The sequence below is a fragment of the Talpa occidentalis genome, unplaced genomic scaffold (assembly GCF_014898055.3).
Source record: "Talpa occidentalis isolate TD23 unplaced genomic scaffold, MPIMG_talOcc4v2.1 talOcc4.4, whole genome shotgun sequence".
NCBI classification, from domain to species: Eukaryota; Metazoa; Chordata; class Mammalia; order Eulipotyphla; family Talpidae; genus Talpa; species Talpa occidentalis.
In genome coordinates this window covers 67,620,128-67,636,553 of record NW_023604295.1, presented here as the reverse complement: position 1 = coordinate 67,636,553, position 16,426 = coordinate 67,620,128, and the positions used below count along the sequence as shown (strand labels likewise).

Genomic DNA, 16,426 nt, shown 5'->3' with positions numbered 1-16,426 from the left:
TGTAGTTTGCAGAATAGCGGAGTGGAGCTAAAGAACACATAAATCATATTTTCTATAGCAAAACATCAAAAAAGTAATGGAAAGATCATGTTTCTACAAATCTCACTTGGAACACTTCTTTGGGAGCTATGTCCTAAATAATAGTTTCAAAAGTGTTACTTCTGATTAAGATTTATTCCTAAGTACAATAATAAAATTCTAAGATGCCTCTGGCTTTTAAATTCAAAACTTTTAGTTCAAGCAAGCTATTATAGCTGCCAGTAAGCGAGACATTAATAAATTTTCTAGCTGGATATTTTCTGGTAATAGACTTTAATTTGTGACATTACTAACTGAAAGATTAAAAGGTAATATACATTATTTGAAAAAAAACCCTTTAAAAGACCCATGTGCACGTGTGTGTATCTGTGTGTGTAAAAAAACAGAGAGTAGGTTGGGGCAGAGACTCACTGTTTTATTCCTATTAGTACTTTTGGCTTAAAATGCACAATGTGGCTTCTGAAAATAAATATTTCCAGGAAAATGTCAATATTAAATTGTGTACTCTTTTAAAAAGTACAAAAGGAAAGCTTCTCCAAAAGTTATTGGTATAAAATGATTTTTGAAGTCAACCTAATAACTCACTTCTATTTCAGAAAAGAGAAAGGAATGAAAAATAGAAAATCTGGCCATTATACTGTAGGAAGTCTTATCTGCATTCAAGATGCTCCTTAGAAATAGTGAATAAACTCTGATTTAGGCTTGTTTTCACCCGTTTTTCTCTCTGCCTTCGGTTGCAAAACCAAACTCTTACTACTTCTTTCTCAAGATTCAGTTCTTCAGCCATCCGCATAATCTCTTGAGAGGAAGGTTTATTCTGTTCTCCAAAGTGTCTCTCCAGAGCATCTTTTGCAGCAATACTAGGGGAGGGGAAAGAGGCAAAAAATGTTGTTTTTACTGATGTTTATGGCAGGTCCAAATTAAGCTCAGTTAAATTTTCTAAATATTAAAATGAAAAGATAACGACCCTGAAAAACACTTTCAAATCTCATAAACAAAGATAAACGAACAATTTGTCAACTATTTAGATGTTGTTTTATGCAAGGTACTGTAAGTAGGGTCACAAGGGGTCACAACGTAGGGGACCCCAGGATTTCTGTGTTTATTCCACTTTGTGCCACAAGAGGGCACCGACTGAATAGTTAAATAGGAAATGAACACTTGAGGATTTTTGTAAATAACCCAAGAAATCATTTAGGTTATTCACAATAAAGAAATGTTTAATGAACAACTCAACCAAGACTAAAACCTATATTTTAGTATTTTCTCTGTGAGTCTCACCAAAGCTACAAAAAAGATCAATGAACAATCCTTTTGCTTTGAAATACCAGGAGTCACCGTAGACTTTTAGGAGTGAAATACTGATTACTAGTTTTGTTATTTTTAATAACATAAAAACCATAATGCTAGAGCAAGATAGATCTAAAATTACAGAAAAACCAGCCCGTCCTCTTAGAAGTGTTTGCTCAGTTTCTGATTTTATCCAAAACTTGTGGACCAAAAAGTTCCTGAATCTTGAAAAAGCTATCAATATATAGCTTTTTCTATTTTATGTTAAAAATTAGCAATTCTCAATTTTCACCATTATGTTACTAAATTATGCTTCTTTCACCAGTCTTGTTTTTTGAATAGCTTCTGTTCACTTTACATTTATGTCATGTTACATCAATGCTGACTCTATTTTAAAATGTTTATTTCTTCTGAGGTGTGAGCGTATTCCTCTGACTGATATATTCAGTGTTGTAGGCCAACGTTACCTCAATTAAAAAAAAAAAACAAACATACCTTATAGTTGTTCTCCGTTTCCTTTTCCTTTCATTTGCTCCCACTTTCTCATTGTATAAAGCTGTAGTGGGGCAAAGAGAGATAATTATTAAAAAAAAAAAATGACTATTAGATTTGGGTTTCAAGTTTTCTATATAAAATAAAGAAAAATGAAATACATTTTTTAAAGTTTGAATCCTAGGGTATTTTATATTATAAGCCTTGCATAAGAATATTATGCAGGAATAAAGAATAACTTTGCAAATATAATTATCTATAAATTATACCCCTATCTTAATTTTGTTGTTGGAACACTTTCTTTGAGTGCTCTCAAACCCTGATCAGTCCTAACACTGGCATGAGTAGATAATTTTATCATATAAAATTTCCCATCTAGCAATTGCTTGTGTTACTTACTTGGAAGACTGGTATGTGCAAGTGCACCAGATGTGCAAGTGCACATCTGGTTACACTAAGATGTAGGTTACAAAACGTGATTCATGTACAATTTCTACCATACAGCACAGAAGCAAAAAATCTGGCCTTGCTTTTTTTTTTTTTCAGTGTAATGAAACAAGGTACTTATTTTTTATTCCAAAGGGAAAAAAATAAACAAATTAAATCTCAAACCTCTCACCTTAGCATTAATACTCTCAATCAAAATGACTACTTTTTGATTGAGCCTTTAAAAATAAAACATCACAAAGCCTTTAAAAATATAACTTCAATACCTCCTACTTGCTCAGCTTCCTCCAGCCATTTAGATAATATTGCTTTTAGTTTGCAAGCATTTTTAAAGCTGAGCTGTAGGTTTTCAAATCTGCAGATAGTTGTTTGACTGAATTCAGAGCCGTGCACAGCTGCCAGAGCTTCCCCAACATTTGTCTGGGTGTATCCTGTGAAAGGACAATAAAGACCTTTAGTTTCATTTTTTCAAGAAACATACATTTTGGCGTGTTACTGCACAGATCTTTGTATCTTTGTCAACTAGATATGTGTTTTTAAGCATAAATTTGTTAGCAATTTAGAATTTCTTAGTAAGGTTCAGTTTAGACTTGTCCATTACTTACAGAAGTATCCCTTTTGGTTAATATTTAGCCCAATTGGATAATTGTATCACAGCATTTTATAAGACATTTAATTTAAAAGATCCTTTTTATCATTAAATGTACAGTAATTTGTACTCAAAATCTATAGTATATTAAAATATAATGCACAAAATATATGATAGAAATATTTTCATCTGAGCTACAGAGTGAAAAGTCAACTGTATTGTTAAAAGATATCAAATAAAACTAAGAGCTATACTTTTCCTAAAAACATGTTTAGCATGAAACTACGATCACACCTCCAAGCACATTTGTACCTTTATATGTATGTTCACCTCCAAGCACATTTATTACAGCATTTAATAATGCCTCTATCTGCAGGCAAAAAACCCTCATTGATTGTCCCAAACATTTTTAGAGTACAAGTTGATGTAAACCATAAACACAGAATTTCAAACATTCATTGCAGTATAAATGGCAAACAAAATGACTGCCATAAAGAGTCCTACAGTTGTGTTTATTATATATAGTAACTACATGTTAATTTAGGGCCTGTGGCTATATATCTGTCTGCATAAAATGATTTCATATGATGTCCATCAATAAATATCATAAAAGGACCTGTAGTTCATTTCACAAGTGCAAAGATTTGAACTATCATTTTCAATCCTTTCCATTCCAAAAAAATTACTATTTCATGAATTTAAATCAAGGTTAATTATTATAGTTTTTTATGTGAAAGCACTTTTCAATAGACAGTGAGCAAAGGCTATGAACAGACAATGCCAGGAGGGGAATTACAAATAACTGTCAAATGCATGAAAGAATGTTTTTTACTCTTTACTTGTAGTCGGACAAATTTAAAATGAAACTACCATAAGGTACCACTTTGACCTATCTGATGTGCAGGTTTCCAAAATATTAATGGCATATTTTTCCTTCAAGAGTATTTGCTTATGTGCCAGTCACCAGTCACTGTTGCAATAGCTGAGGATATGCTATTAATGAGAAAACAAAAAGAAACAAACAAAAAACTGCTGTCCTCATGAAGTTAATATTCTGAGATGTAGCAAAAGAAGGCACTTGCAAAGCTGGTAAAATTTACTACAATTTTTACAGAGACCAATTTGACATCTCTCAAAATTACACCTATACATACTCTGTAATCAAACAACTTTGCTTTTATCACTTTCCCTAGACATATATGCATATAGGTCCAAAGTGACATTTCAGAAGTTCATCATTGTAGCATTGTTGGTAACAACTGAAGGTTGAACATGCCTAAATTCCACCTATAAGGACCTGACTCCATACATTATAGTACATTCCTAAAATGGAATTGGACACATCCATTACAAAAAATAAATAAATAAATAAATAAATAAATAAATAAAATAAAATAAAATAAAAACCTCTCCAAAAATAATACTGAAACCTCTCCAACAAAGTGGAAAAAAAAATCCCTATGAGGACAAATATGTATGTGTTTGTGTATACAAACTGTATCTCTGGAAAGATACACAAACTAATGTCATTGGTCAAAGGCATACATTTCACCACACCCTTGTATGACTTTGAATCACAAGATGCATCATCCATTCAAATGTGCCTACATTCTACGTGTCCAATCCGTGTCTATATACAACACAAACAGGCATTTCAAACCTCAGCTTTGAAACAGAGTGCCATTAATTAATTTAAAAATCTGTATAGTTAGCCTATTAAAATTTACAAGGAAATTAAGTTCTTTGTAGGATTTTCATAATTAAACTAACTTTACCACAGTAGAGGTGTACTATGAACACTGACTTGGACTTTTGATCAAATATGAGAGATTGAATTATAATGGAGTAAGGATTTGCAGACCAACTTATGTGTCCCCTGCATACCTAGCTTAATTCTTCTCACTTTAAATTCATTGGCAAACTTTTCAAGCTCTCGGATTTCCGGAGAATCCATGTCTATTGGTTCCTCGACCAATTTACTTTTCCGCCTGAGTTCCTGCTTGAAATCGGCAGCTGTGGGGTCCTCTGCCAGGAGAGGTTGGTGCATGGGAGGAAAGCCATGACTCAAGGTGTGGTCCGGAAACTTATAAAGACATGGGGTTAAGCTACCTGTGAATAAACAAGAAAGAGAGGGTAAGGGCCGTTTGTAATTATCCAACGTTTATACACAAGCAAGGATCTTGTCTGTTGTAGCCACTCTCAATTCTTAAAGTTTATTTAACATTCAGTTTCCTGAAATATTAGTTAGAACACCTTAGTGTAAATGTGATTATTTATTTCCCCCCTTTCCCAGAGCAGTAAAAAAAAAAATTAATGCAAAGGCAAGAAGCTGGAAATTGCAAATAATTAAAATTGAAATAAGCATATTATCTTAAAAGTGTAAGTTTTCCATCATTTTTTTCCTCTTAACATACAACTACTCCTAGGAATCTGAGGTTCAACTCTAAGCAGAATGCATGTTTTGATTTCTGTTTTCTTAATTCATTGAACAAAGTAGCTGCTGTGTCTATTATACTCAAGGCACAGGGGCAGTCCTAGCTGGAAAGCTTTCTTATGATCAGAAAATTAATTTTATAATATTAAGAAGTACCAATGCCTTCTCAGTAAATGTTTAACTTCAATGGGAAATAGTTAAGTCTTTTTAAATTTTAACAAAGGCAGGTAAAAAAGAGAATTATGAGGACATGAAATACATAGACATATTTAAATAGATTCAAGGAGTGAAGATATATTAGCAAAAAGTAAAAAGTTCTATTAAAAAGTCAACAATATGATTTTTTGAAAAGTATACAATATAATGGAATTGTTTCTTAGTATTTAAGAAACAAAAATAAGTGGCTAAGACCTGTGTGATTCTATTTATTTTCTTAAGAATACAGTATAATTTCCTCATTTATAACATATACATTGTTTTTAATGTTAATGAAACATTTATTTTTTAGTGCCTTTTGTCTTATATCATTGTTAATTTTTGGACAATATATGATTTCTCCCCTCAGATGTGGTCACCATAGCGTGATTCTAGATAAGACAGGAAATCGTGCATAAATGATGAAACATTGAGTTGCGTGAATTAAATAATAACTCACAAATTTATTCTTTTTAATTGCTTCCAGAATTCCTTCTTCATTCGGAAAAAAAGTTCGTTTTAGTCAGTTGAAGAGAATGAGTATTTAAGCAAAATTCCCACATATTTTGTTTCTGCTTTCTTTATCAATACATTATAAGTTCATGTAGAGGTTTCATTTTAATTTATATTAAATGACTCATGTATAGCCAAGACATTTTGTGTAAATAAAATATTCATTAATTAATCATTTTTCTTATGAGCCTAAGTAAATATTTAAAGTAAAAATAAATTACCACAAAATATATGCAATAATCATTTTTGGAAGCTTTTGAAAAAAATACATCAAGAATTTATGCTACGTACAATTCATCCATAAATATATTTGCAAATCAAAGACATGAGTAATAACATATTTTGCCAGAATATATAAATCTTACATTAATATATCAATATGTAATGAGCAAAGAATAGTGTAAGTCAGCACATTGTTGGCTTTATATTATTTATATGAGGATATGTAATTATAAAGTGTACCACATCAAGAAATTACATTATTTTTCTGGAGCAAAGTAAATTTACAAGGAAGAGATTAAATAATATAGCATGAGATAAATTTGGCTGCTTCCTGGATGTGAAAAATATTTGAAAGAAACTATTTCTGTTTAGAAAACTCTCTGCTACTTTTGTAATCCCAAATTATGCAGATTTATTTTTTTAAAAGTCAGTTAATCACCCATTTTATGCTTTAGTGTGAGTTATTTTGATAAGAGTAGACAAAAATAAAAAAATCGTTATCAGTGGCTCATTTTTGAGAATGTTGCTTTGGAGTTCATTTTTTAATTTTTTTAAAATAGAGATAATGTTTTTTTCCCAACACTTACACCTTTAGGGGTATAATTTCACACTTCTTCAGAGGTATGTTACCACACCACACCCACCACAGAAGCTTTGGGTTCATTTTTTACTCTCTATTAGTTTCAGGGTTTGTTGACTGAAGTAAATGACTAATGTACATAAGGAGAAAATGAATCACATTTATTTTAGCATCTGTTTCATATTGATCTCAAGACCCTTTTTTTCACTTATGTTTCCAGTATTGTTTCTCATAGGTAGATGAAAACATCTTCACTTCTTTCATCATTCAGAAATACCAAGCATCATTTAAAACATTTAATGAATGATAAAACACTCTGAGAAAGTATAAAAGCAGAGGAAAAAATCAGAATGCTATTTGATTCTGAACACTTAATGTATTGAAGACACTTTAGAGAGCTCGTTTAACCTACGTCAAATGATTTGACTTTACATAAGTAACATGCAGTGTATCTCCTACAAGAGCATAGAGTCTGAATTAGTTAGCAATCTTCACCATTTTCAATTTTTCTTACTGCCCATAGCCATGTGCTGCTACTAATCTATACCACACATTGTGCTGTGTTTATATTTGTCATCTTCTTGTCCTTATATAAATAAACGAGGTAGGAAGAATATGTATTTTTTAACCACAACCCAGAATTTAGGAAATTTATGTAAAGTTGTTAAATAACTTTCCTAGGGGCCATGAATTAACTTCTGCAGTAGAAACTAGAACTGAAGTCCAACAAGCAGCACAACAAACCCCATCAAAATAATTCTCCTCGGGCCTCCCCGGTGGTGCAGCAGGTTGAGCGCAGTGCTGTGAAGCTGTCTGCACAGCCTCTGCAGTGTGGGTTTGATTCCCGGCCGGCCAGGGAGATACCCACATGGCACAGCAGACCTCTCCTGTCTCGGCCACTGCTCCCCTGAGCAGTGTTTTCGGTCCGATTGCCTGTTCTGCTCCCCACTCTGTCTCTCTAGTAAACCCTCTCACTCTCCTGCACCTCTGGCCTGTATCCCATTTCTTGTATAAATAAATAAATCTAAAAAAAAAAAAAAAAAAAACTCGCCTTGTTTATTTTCCACGCAACCTGTACTCAGATAAATCAAACGGCTTCCCTTTAGGTGCTTCTCTTACAGTCTATAGGCATTTGGCTACATTAAATGAATCTTTTCAGAAAAAAATAAAATAAAATTACTTTTTAAATATTAGGAATATGCCATTTCTACTTCTGAAATATTTTAAAGGGAATTTATACATTGCAATGTATAAATAACATGTTCAAATAACATGTTCAAAGGTTTGGCATCCAGAGTTAAAAAGGAAAACCTGATGTGTGATATGTTTTCATTTTTCATTGAGTGAGAGAATCCACAATTATCTACAGGACACAGTTTTCCTGGAACTAACCTTAAACAGAACTTCATGACAGTCGCAAGCACAGCCAAACTGAGTTTCTGATCCTGTGATCCTGTATTTGGGGGCAAGGTGTGCTATATATGGCAAGATTTTTTTTTTTAATTTTTCTAAAACCTGGATTATTGGAAAAGAAGAAAGGCGGCGGGACGAGAGAAAAGATATGCTTTGTCATGTGAGGCAGAGGTCTCAAACAATTTCTAAAACATTGTTAAAGTAAAACTATCTATAGTTCTACACAAGCTAATACCTAAATAGCTTGAGAAATGTCAGCACATTCTTTATAGCTTAAAAAATATTTTCACACTGCAGATGACTCCACTACTGCTCTTCTGAATTGCTTTGTATGCACGGTATTGTGGTGGAGGTGCAGGGAAAAGAGGTAAATCTTTTAAAGCAGGCAATGGGGAAGCGAGGTCTGTCTTGCCTCACAGGGACAGCTCTGACTCCATCTCCTGGCCTGGGGCAAACTGCTCCATTGCAGCATGTGGCTCTGCCAGATGCTAGTGGATGACACCTCCGAGGTTACAGGTTTGAATGCTTAGAACAATCAGGGCAGGTGAGGAACACAGTTAAAGGACACCACCTTGCTACAAATATGCTTTGGAATGTATATTTGAATATTTCTCTTTATTTTTATTATCGTTCCCACCACTGAAGTAAATCATAAATATGAACTGTGATCTTTTCTGCTTTGAGCATTGACAGATCCTATTTTGTGCAACAGAGGCTCTCTGCCTGGTTTTGTAATTTAAGTGTATTTGGAAGGCAGTTATGCATGTTTACATATTGTCTATCAATATATTTGCTTTCTTGCTATAATGGCTGAGTTGAGTAGCTGAGACAAATGAGAAACTTTAGGGAAATACATCATCTTATTGCCACTGAAAGACCTTTCATGATTCAAGCCAAAAATCTTCAGAATTACTCCTTCCTGAAGAATCAGCACAACCAGAATAAGTAAAAAGAAAGCAATACAAAGCCAAAATATTTTTTTTTAAAGGAAAAACAACAAAAAGCAAAGAATCAACAGAATGTCTCCAAAGTAGACCATTTCTCCATGTCAACTTCCAAATCGATTTTTCTTGCCTTTGCATTAGCCTAGATGCAGAGGGCACTTTCAACCACAATCTTTTCTCTTATTATTCACTTCTCATAAGAAAAGAAAGGACATTCATCTTTGTGGTTCATTCTCAAGCACAAGCTATTTTGTTTTCCTCTTAAAATTTATTTTTAAAATAAACTTGGTCTTGTCATGTCATAGGACCTTGCTGAGTTTAACATGTAATATCACATCGTTGATTTGCTCACTTTCCACAGAACTGTGAACAGGATGGACAGACCATTGAGCTTGTTTTCTCACTTTCACCCAGCTGTAGAAACTGGACAATGAAAATATCTCAGATACCCAAGAATCAGAGTTTTGGGGATTTTTTTGTTGTTTTGCTTTTGTGTGTGGATGTTGATCTAGAAGATATTGAACAAGATGATCCCAGTTCTTATGATCTGTATTTTAGACTCGTTGAGATATTTAAATTCTCAGGATTGAAGAAGAATTTAGTTGCAAATATTTCTGAAGAGAAGATCAAAAGAGAAGGCCAGGATGAGCTGGTTGAGAGTCATTAGTACTCACTCCAGCTCGCATATGAAGAGACTGAAGCTCAGAAATGTTAAATGACTCAAACAAATTTCATAATTAGCTAATGGTATTAGTTCATTGCCCCCAATTAGTCATTCTTTTTGGTATGCTCACACCTGAACGATGAGGCACAGTGATTCATCTAATGTTTTAAGTCCTCCCTACCAACCCTAACAATATATTAGTTGTAGCTCTTCCCTTCTAGTGGGTGATTAGTTCTATAGAATGCACAAACTAAAGGTAAGCATCAGAGTATGGGTAATATGATAACCACACTTAAATAAAACAATCTCACATCCTTTGAAATGTGGTTCTTATAGCAGACTTTACAAGTTTTATATGGAGCCTGTGGCCATGAACCTGTCTTTGCTGTTTGTAATAAGATGCATCTGCAGCTTGTATGGCAGTGACTGATTTGATGAAAACTTTAAGACTTCTCAGAACATTCAACTAGCACAGCCATGTTTCTTTTGTGTATTTTGTAATTTTCTCTCTTATTTGTGAATCCCGGTGTTTTATACTCAATTTGTACTTTCTCTGGAGATAATGGCAGGAGAGTTCAGATGCTCTGAGATTTAATCTGCTAGGATGCAAATATTAACACCAACTATTTGTCAAAATAACAACATTCTAACAAACTACAAAGCATAACACATTTTAATGATATTGCTCTCAAAAAATATTCAAATACAATCTCTATGCTTGTCACTGGGAATTTTTCTATGAGTGACAAAAGAAATTTTGTTCTAAGATACCTGTAAATCTTAGTAGAGACATTTTGCTCTTAATGTCACTAACCCAGACTTTTGATCATTTTAAAGAGCTGTTCCAAGGATTTCTGCTTTTAACTACAAGAGAAAGGGTTTGCTGAGTGCTTGCCTAGGGAACTAGTACCAGAACAACTGAGCTGCTGGTACTCATGAACCAGGGGATATTTACTCTAATTCTGGAAACTGAAGGATGTTAGACAACTCACGCCAGAGGAGAAGTGATTTGACAGGCAAACTAATTTGATTGTCAGGGGAAGGTCTCTAGCAAGATCCATCTTAAAGTACTTGGTCTATAGCTGACTTGATCTTTGGGCTAATCTCAATACATCACTGCCTCTTGTTGGTTAAAAGGCATTTATAGATCTGTGTTCATGGGAATGGCTGTAAATAAGTAAGGCCTATTCTCTGAGGGAGCAGCAAGCAGCCACGCACTTGTCACTTCCTGTCTCTGCAGTCAAAATGTGGTGGAGGTCACGAGCAGCGTTCTGCCTGCACCTCTAGTGGCTAAATGCACATCATTTTACTTTTTTATAATGAAAGTACTTCATCATCAAGGAGGACTGTTCTCATTAACTATGAATATTTATTAACTTCTAAGTATATGAATCATACATAAATGATCAGTTTTCAAAAGGAAGAAAAAGGATAGTTTTCCTTATTTTTTAATGATCAAGAAGAGATATTAGGGTTTACAGGTAACCATTAATAATAGCAGTCTTCATTTTTTTGCCATAAATATGAGGATACTACTTTATTCAGGGTGTTCTTAAGTAGAATGTAAGAGAATCTAATTTACTCTGAAATATTTTTTTAAAGGTTTAATGTCCTATTTAGTTTTAAGCTCAAAACATTTGAGAAATTAAAGCCTAATGAAATAAATTATTTGTTTAATTTTAGACAAAAATCCATGTCATTTTCATTACTTCTCTGGATGATAACAATACACAACAATTAGAAAACATTTCCCTAATAATATAAGTGATTTTTCAGCCAAAGTTTTTTCTCTAAGTATCATTCTCTCTCTCTCTCTCTCTCTCTCTCTCTCTCTCTCTCTCTCTTACACACACACACACACACACACACACACACACACACACACACAAATATAGTCTCACATAGTCTTAGTCTATAGTTTCTTGTTGTCCATAGTAATTCTGTCCCTGCTGCAGTATAAATATCAGATAAAAATATACCTAAAAAATCTGTGTACAACACAATTATGTGCTTTATCAAAACATTAAAATTGTTCTTCTGGCCAAATCCTAAATTTAAGTTCTGTAATGGGGGGATCTCTCTGGTCACAGTACCTCTTCCTTAAGAAGTATGCTATCAATGCCTGCATACACGCATCAATAAATCAGCAGTTGGATCTTGATCTAGTGAAACTTTATTATCCAGAGGAGAAATATGTGTGATTTGAACTATTTCAATCACTTTTAAGACTTAGAAGCAATGTAGATAGGGTTGCCAGATATTCAAACAATGAGAATTAAAGTCCCCACATATCACATTTTTAGCCTTCAATGTCTTATTTATTTTGTGCTCAAAATGTTCAGAAGAAATACTTTAATGAGAAGATGTTCTATCAATCTGTGCTGTCTACTGTGTAGACAGACACAAGAGATCATGGAACTCTTGAAATGTGGCTAGTGCTACTGAGGAGCTGAATTTTAATTCTGAGCTTATTTTGATTAATTGACATTTACATTTAAATTGCCAAAAGAGGCTAGTGGCTACCATAAGAATATCAACAAGTGACAATGGACAATTTGACTCTAGTGAGTTAGAATAAAAATCATCATTCAGATTGAAACACAAGAGTTAAGAAATATAGTAGTTCAGGGTTTTGTACAACAGGGACAACCAGATAAAATCATTATGGCTTCCGAAGGTATCACAGATCAGGGAACATTTGAGTAAGTGGTGGTTTTACCAGCCATTTCCAAGGTAAATGGTCAGAACTTCAAGATATACTCTGGATGAGATTCCCTCCAAGCCAAGAAATTCATCTTAGGGTCCTCAAACTTAATCTCATACATATAGACAATTTTTCTTACCTGCCATCACTCCATAGGTTGATGCCTGATTTCCATAATGACAGGAAGGGACAGAATAATGAAGTCCAGTTGCTGTGTTTCCCAGTGTTGTCACCCAGAAATATGTGCACAAGCAATTAGGAGTTTGGATCAAAGACAAAATAGACGGGACTGGTAAGAAAATGTATGAGGATTCAAGACATATTCATTTCATTAAAAATATACATTTATGAGATATGCCAATAATTTGTTTTCATTTGACATTCCCTGATCAGTTCATTAAAACTACAAGACAAAGTTTGTTACAAATAATAAATACAGTCATATGTCAACCATCAAGGTGAAAGATAACCTTCATTAACTATTCTGTGCTCTCTAAACAAAAAACTGAGAAGTTTCTGCTTGACTGATTTTGAGTTGCAGGATTTTTGTAGGTCCTATCTAAGAAGGACTTTGTGACAAACTAACTAGACTAGTTTCTTAAAATTATTGAATACTATGACATCATAAAGTGGTCTTTTTCTGGGAGAATGAATATAGAAATCAAATCATGAACAGCATATTCTTGCTTTTTTTAATAAATGTCTTCCATCAAAGAGAAAATGGCAGAGCAACAAGCCTCTTATTGATTGCAATGATAAACCCCCCCCAAATTAAGAGGTTTTTACAAAACCCATGATAATGTATGATTATGTATGTTAATATTGAAACCATGAGGATGCTGGCTTTCTGAATGCACACAATCCATTCAACAATTCCAGTAAAACTATTCAAAAACAAGTTATAGTTGAATGACATGATGTCTATAAAGTTTGAATCTAGTATATAAGAACATCCTTGTTCATAAGTATGACTCAATGTATATTTTGAGAGTAAATCTGAATTACTAAACTTTTATCATTTTAAATATGAATCACACAGTTGACTAGAATATTAGCTATTGACAATAAAATCACTAATCAATGTTCCCATATGCATTTTGTTTTCTAATTTTTTCTTCATATCCTAGTAGTGAATTTTTATAAATAAAACATAGTCATATCTAGAATAAATATAACAGATATAAAGTTCAGAATTAGGATCTGTTTAAAATACTGAGATATAATCTAGTCATTAAAGACATGAAGTCTCTCTGGAACATAAAACATTTTATCTAACTATACACCAATTTTTCATATTTTGAGATATTTACATAAATTTTCATTTAACAACTGACCTATAGAAAGAACTGGTGATTTTGCATTATAGTGATTATAATAAAAAATCTTACTATGCAGCCCCAAACTAAACAAACATGAAACACACTTTATACACAAATGCTCTTCTCATTATAACCAGTATTTCTAAATCCTTATTTAGACAATTAGATATATGATTATAATTTGACAGAAAAATTATAAAACTGATGTTGTTATTTAATGCACATTTAGGTTGTTTTTAATGACTATGACTTTTTAACTTCTAACATTTAAATACTACTCATTTCTTTGATTTGTGGAAGTTGGATAAAGAATGGACTAATTTAGTAAATATGTTATTTATTTTATTTTGTTTTACATATTTAAATAAATAAATAAGGTGTTGAGTCTAAACTTGCCAAATCATTACCTCAATTCAAAATTTTATTTTTATTCTGGTTAAATACCCCTCCTGCATAGTAGATTAAACAAATGTATTAGTTTTTCTCATTCCCAATTTGTAGAAATATTTTTATTTACACTATACTATTAGTTATGTTGTAATTGTTTGAGTTTATTTATAACATATCTTTTTAGGAAAAATGCCTTATTAAGTTTCCCAAAAACATGTTTGAGGATATTTTCATTAGTACCTTTTTAGTTAATTATGAGAACTGCAGTATATAAAAAAACTACATTAATGATTTTGTTGATGTTCAGAATATGACTTCTAGATACATACTTTAAGAATCACATAAATTCAGTTGAAAATTAATGCCAAACTTACATAAATGTTTCAGAACGGCTTCATTATGATAAAAGATAAAACTTAAATCTTTTAAATCAGAACATAACTGTATAAAAGTGAATTCCGATTTGTAAATATGTTAACTTTAGTTCATATTTAGATAAAATTTAAAACAAGTGGAAAGTACATTGCTTTTTAATGGAAGAAATGTATTCAATTCAAGCCTGCCATTTATAAATCAACTTCAGAACACTTTGTACTGTACAGAAAATGAATGCATCAACATAGCATACTGATTTGATTGTGCTAGGGACAATATATTTAAATTCTCAAGTTTAATTTTCGTCGAAGACAGTTTTATAAACTGATATAAAATGTGGTTATATTCAAATTCAATTCTGAGAGCATTTAACTCACTTAATGGACTCTAAATGTTATATTGCTTCTAGCTTTGATTTCTGAGTTTTGAATTAGGAAAATTCATTAAAATTTATTTAATTAGTTTATTCTTTGAAATCGATTCTTGTTGGTATTGGGAATCATTTAGTTGTGTTTACTATGAGGCATATGACATGTTACAAGTGTAATCCAAAAGCCAAATACATCTTTAAATTCTAAAGAAGTAACACCTTTTGAACACTAAATTATTTTAGATAATTTCTTTAGTTTTACTCTTTATCCACAAACTTTTCATTAAAATGGCTTTGGGATCAAAATAGTCAGACTCACTGTTTACTTATCAAAAATTACTTTACTTATCAAAAATTACTTTATATAAAACCATCAATTAATTTCTACACTTACATAATTGGGTGCATTTTGGCCTTTTTAATATCCTCGATATTCAACTTTTTTAACTGAAGGAGAAAATAAAAGAAACAGAGATTCTAAACTAACAAGATTCAAAGTAGCCATTCTGAAACCTTCAGGCCGAATGCCTGTAGACTGTTTCGGGGGTCAGTACCTGTAGACATCACATTGGTGGCATGGTTGGAGACGGGTAGGCATTCAGCAGCGCTGGGATGCATTATCAGAGGCAGAGTCGCAGAAGACTCAGAGTTCAGAGGTATAAAGGTATCAGCAGAAGTAAAAGGTTGGCAACTCATTCCCACAAAAAAAGTAGGAAAGTGAGAACTGCTGCTCGTCAAGTCAGAATTTTATTATGTTACTGTCTCACAGGGCCAGTTCCGACCTCAGGACCTGCATATATACATCAGGAGAGCTCTGAAGCACCAGGAGGGTGCGTGCTGGTATTTATACTGCCAGGAAATCCCTTTATACATGTTAATCATCTTTTCTCAGGGGTATTGCTTTATCAATCTGACTGTCTTCCTTCTAACCCAAACGTAATCCATGTCCGAAAGAGAAGCTGATTCTGGTGTATAGATTGAGGGCAAGGGAGAAATCTGACACTCCATTCAACTTCAGCAATTCAGGCCTTTTAGAAAGGTATCAAGAACTTCAAAAAGTGTCCTCAACGAAATAATGCTGCAATGAATTGAAAACACTAGACATCTTTTGCTACTAACACAATGACACATTTATATATGTCATTTTCTTTCTTTTTAATAATTTCTCATTAAATTTGCACAATAAAATAAAACAAGAAGTGTTAATATCACCACATACATTTTTCAGAAATATAAATATTGAAATTGACATTAAATTTGAGAAAAAATACATTGTCAACTCCTGATTAACACTCAAGAATGCAAGTTTGAAAAAAATATGAAAACCAATTTGTCACTATATATAATGGGAACTAGTAAAATATTGAATAAAATTATAGCTCTGTAGAAAAGAACATGAGTAACTGTAGCTTTTCCTTGATTTCAATGTATTTATCAAGAATGAAC

General features: G+C 32.7%; 1 protein-coding gene across 2 annotated transcripts; it reads right to left on the bottom strand.

The window, feature by feature from the left end:
* Nucleotides 1-550: 550 nt before the first annotated feature.
* Nucleotides 551-15,798, bottom strand: POU1F1 (POU class 1 homeobox 1). 2 transcript variants are annotated; one of them, XM_037524622.1, is made up of 6 exons: nucleotides 15,535-15,798; nucleotides 12,666-12,737; nucleotides 4,742-4,966; nucleotides 2,535-2,699; nucleotides 1,825-1,885; nucleotides 551-899 (listed from the first exon to the last, which is right to left on the bottom strand). In XM_037524622.1, exons 1-6 carry the CDS (start codon nucleotides 15,674-15,676, stop codon nucleotides 689-691), a joined length of 876 nt encoding a protein of 291 aa, XP_037380519.1. In that variant the 5' UTR covers nucleotides 15,677-15,798; the 3' UTR covers nucleotides 551-688. The 2 variants fall into 2 exon arrangements, with proteins under 2 accessions (XP_037380519.1, XP_037380518.1); XM_037524621.1 differs by having other exon boundaries at nucleotides 689-899; nucleotides 12,666-12,815; nucleotides 15,535-15,676.
* Nucleotides 15,799-16,426: the final 628 nt, after the last annotated feature.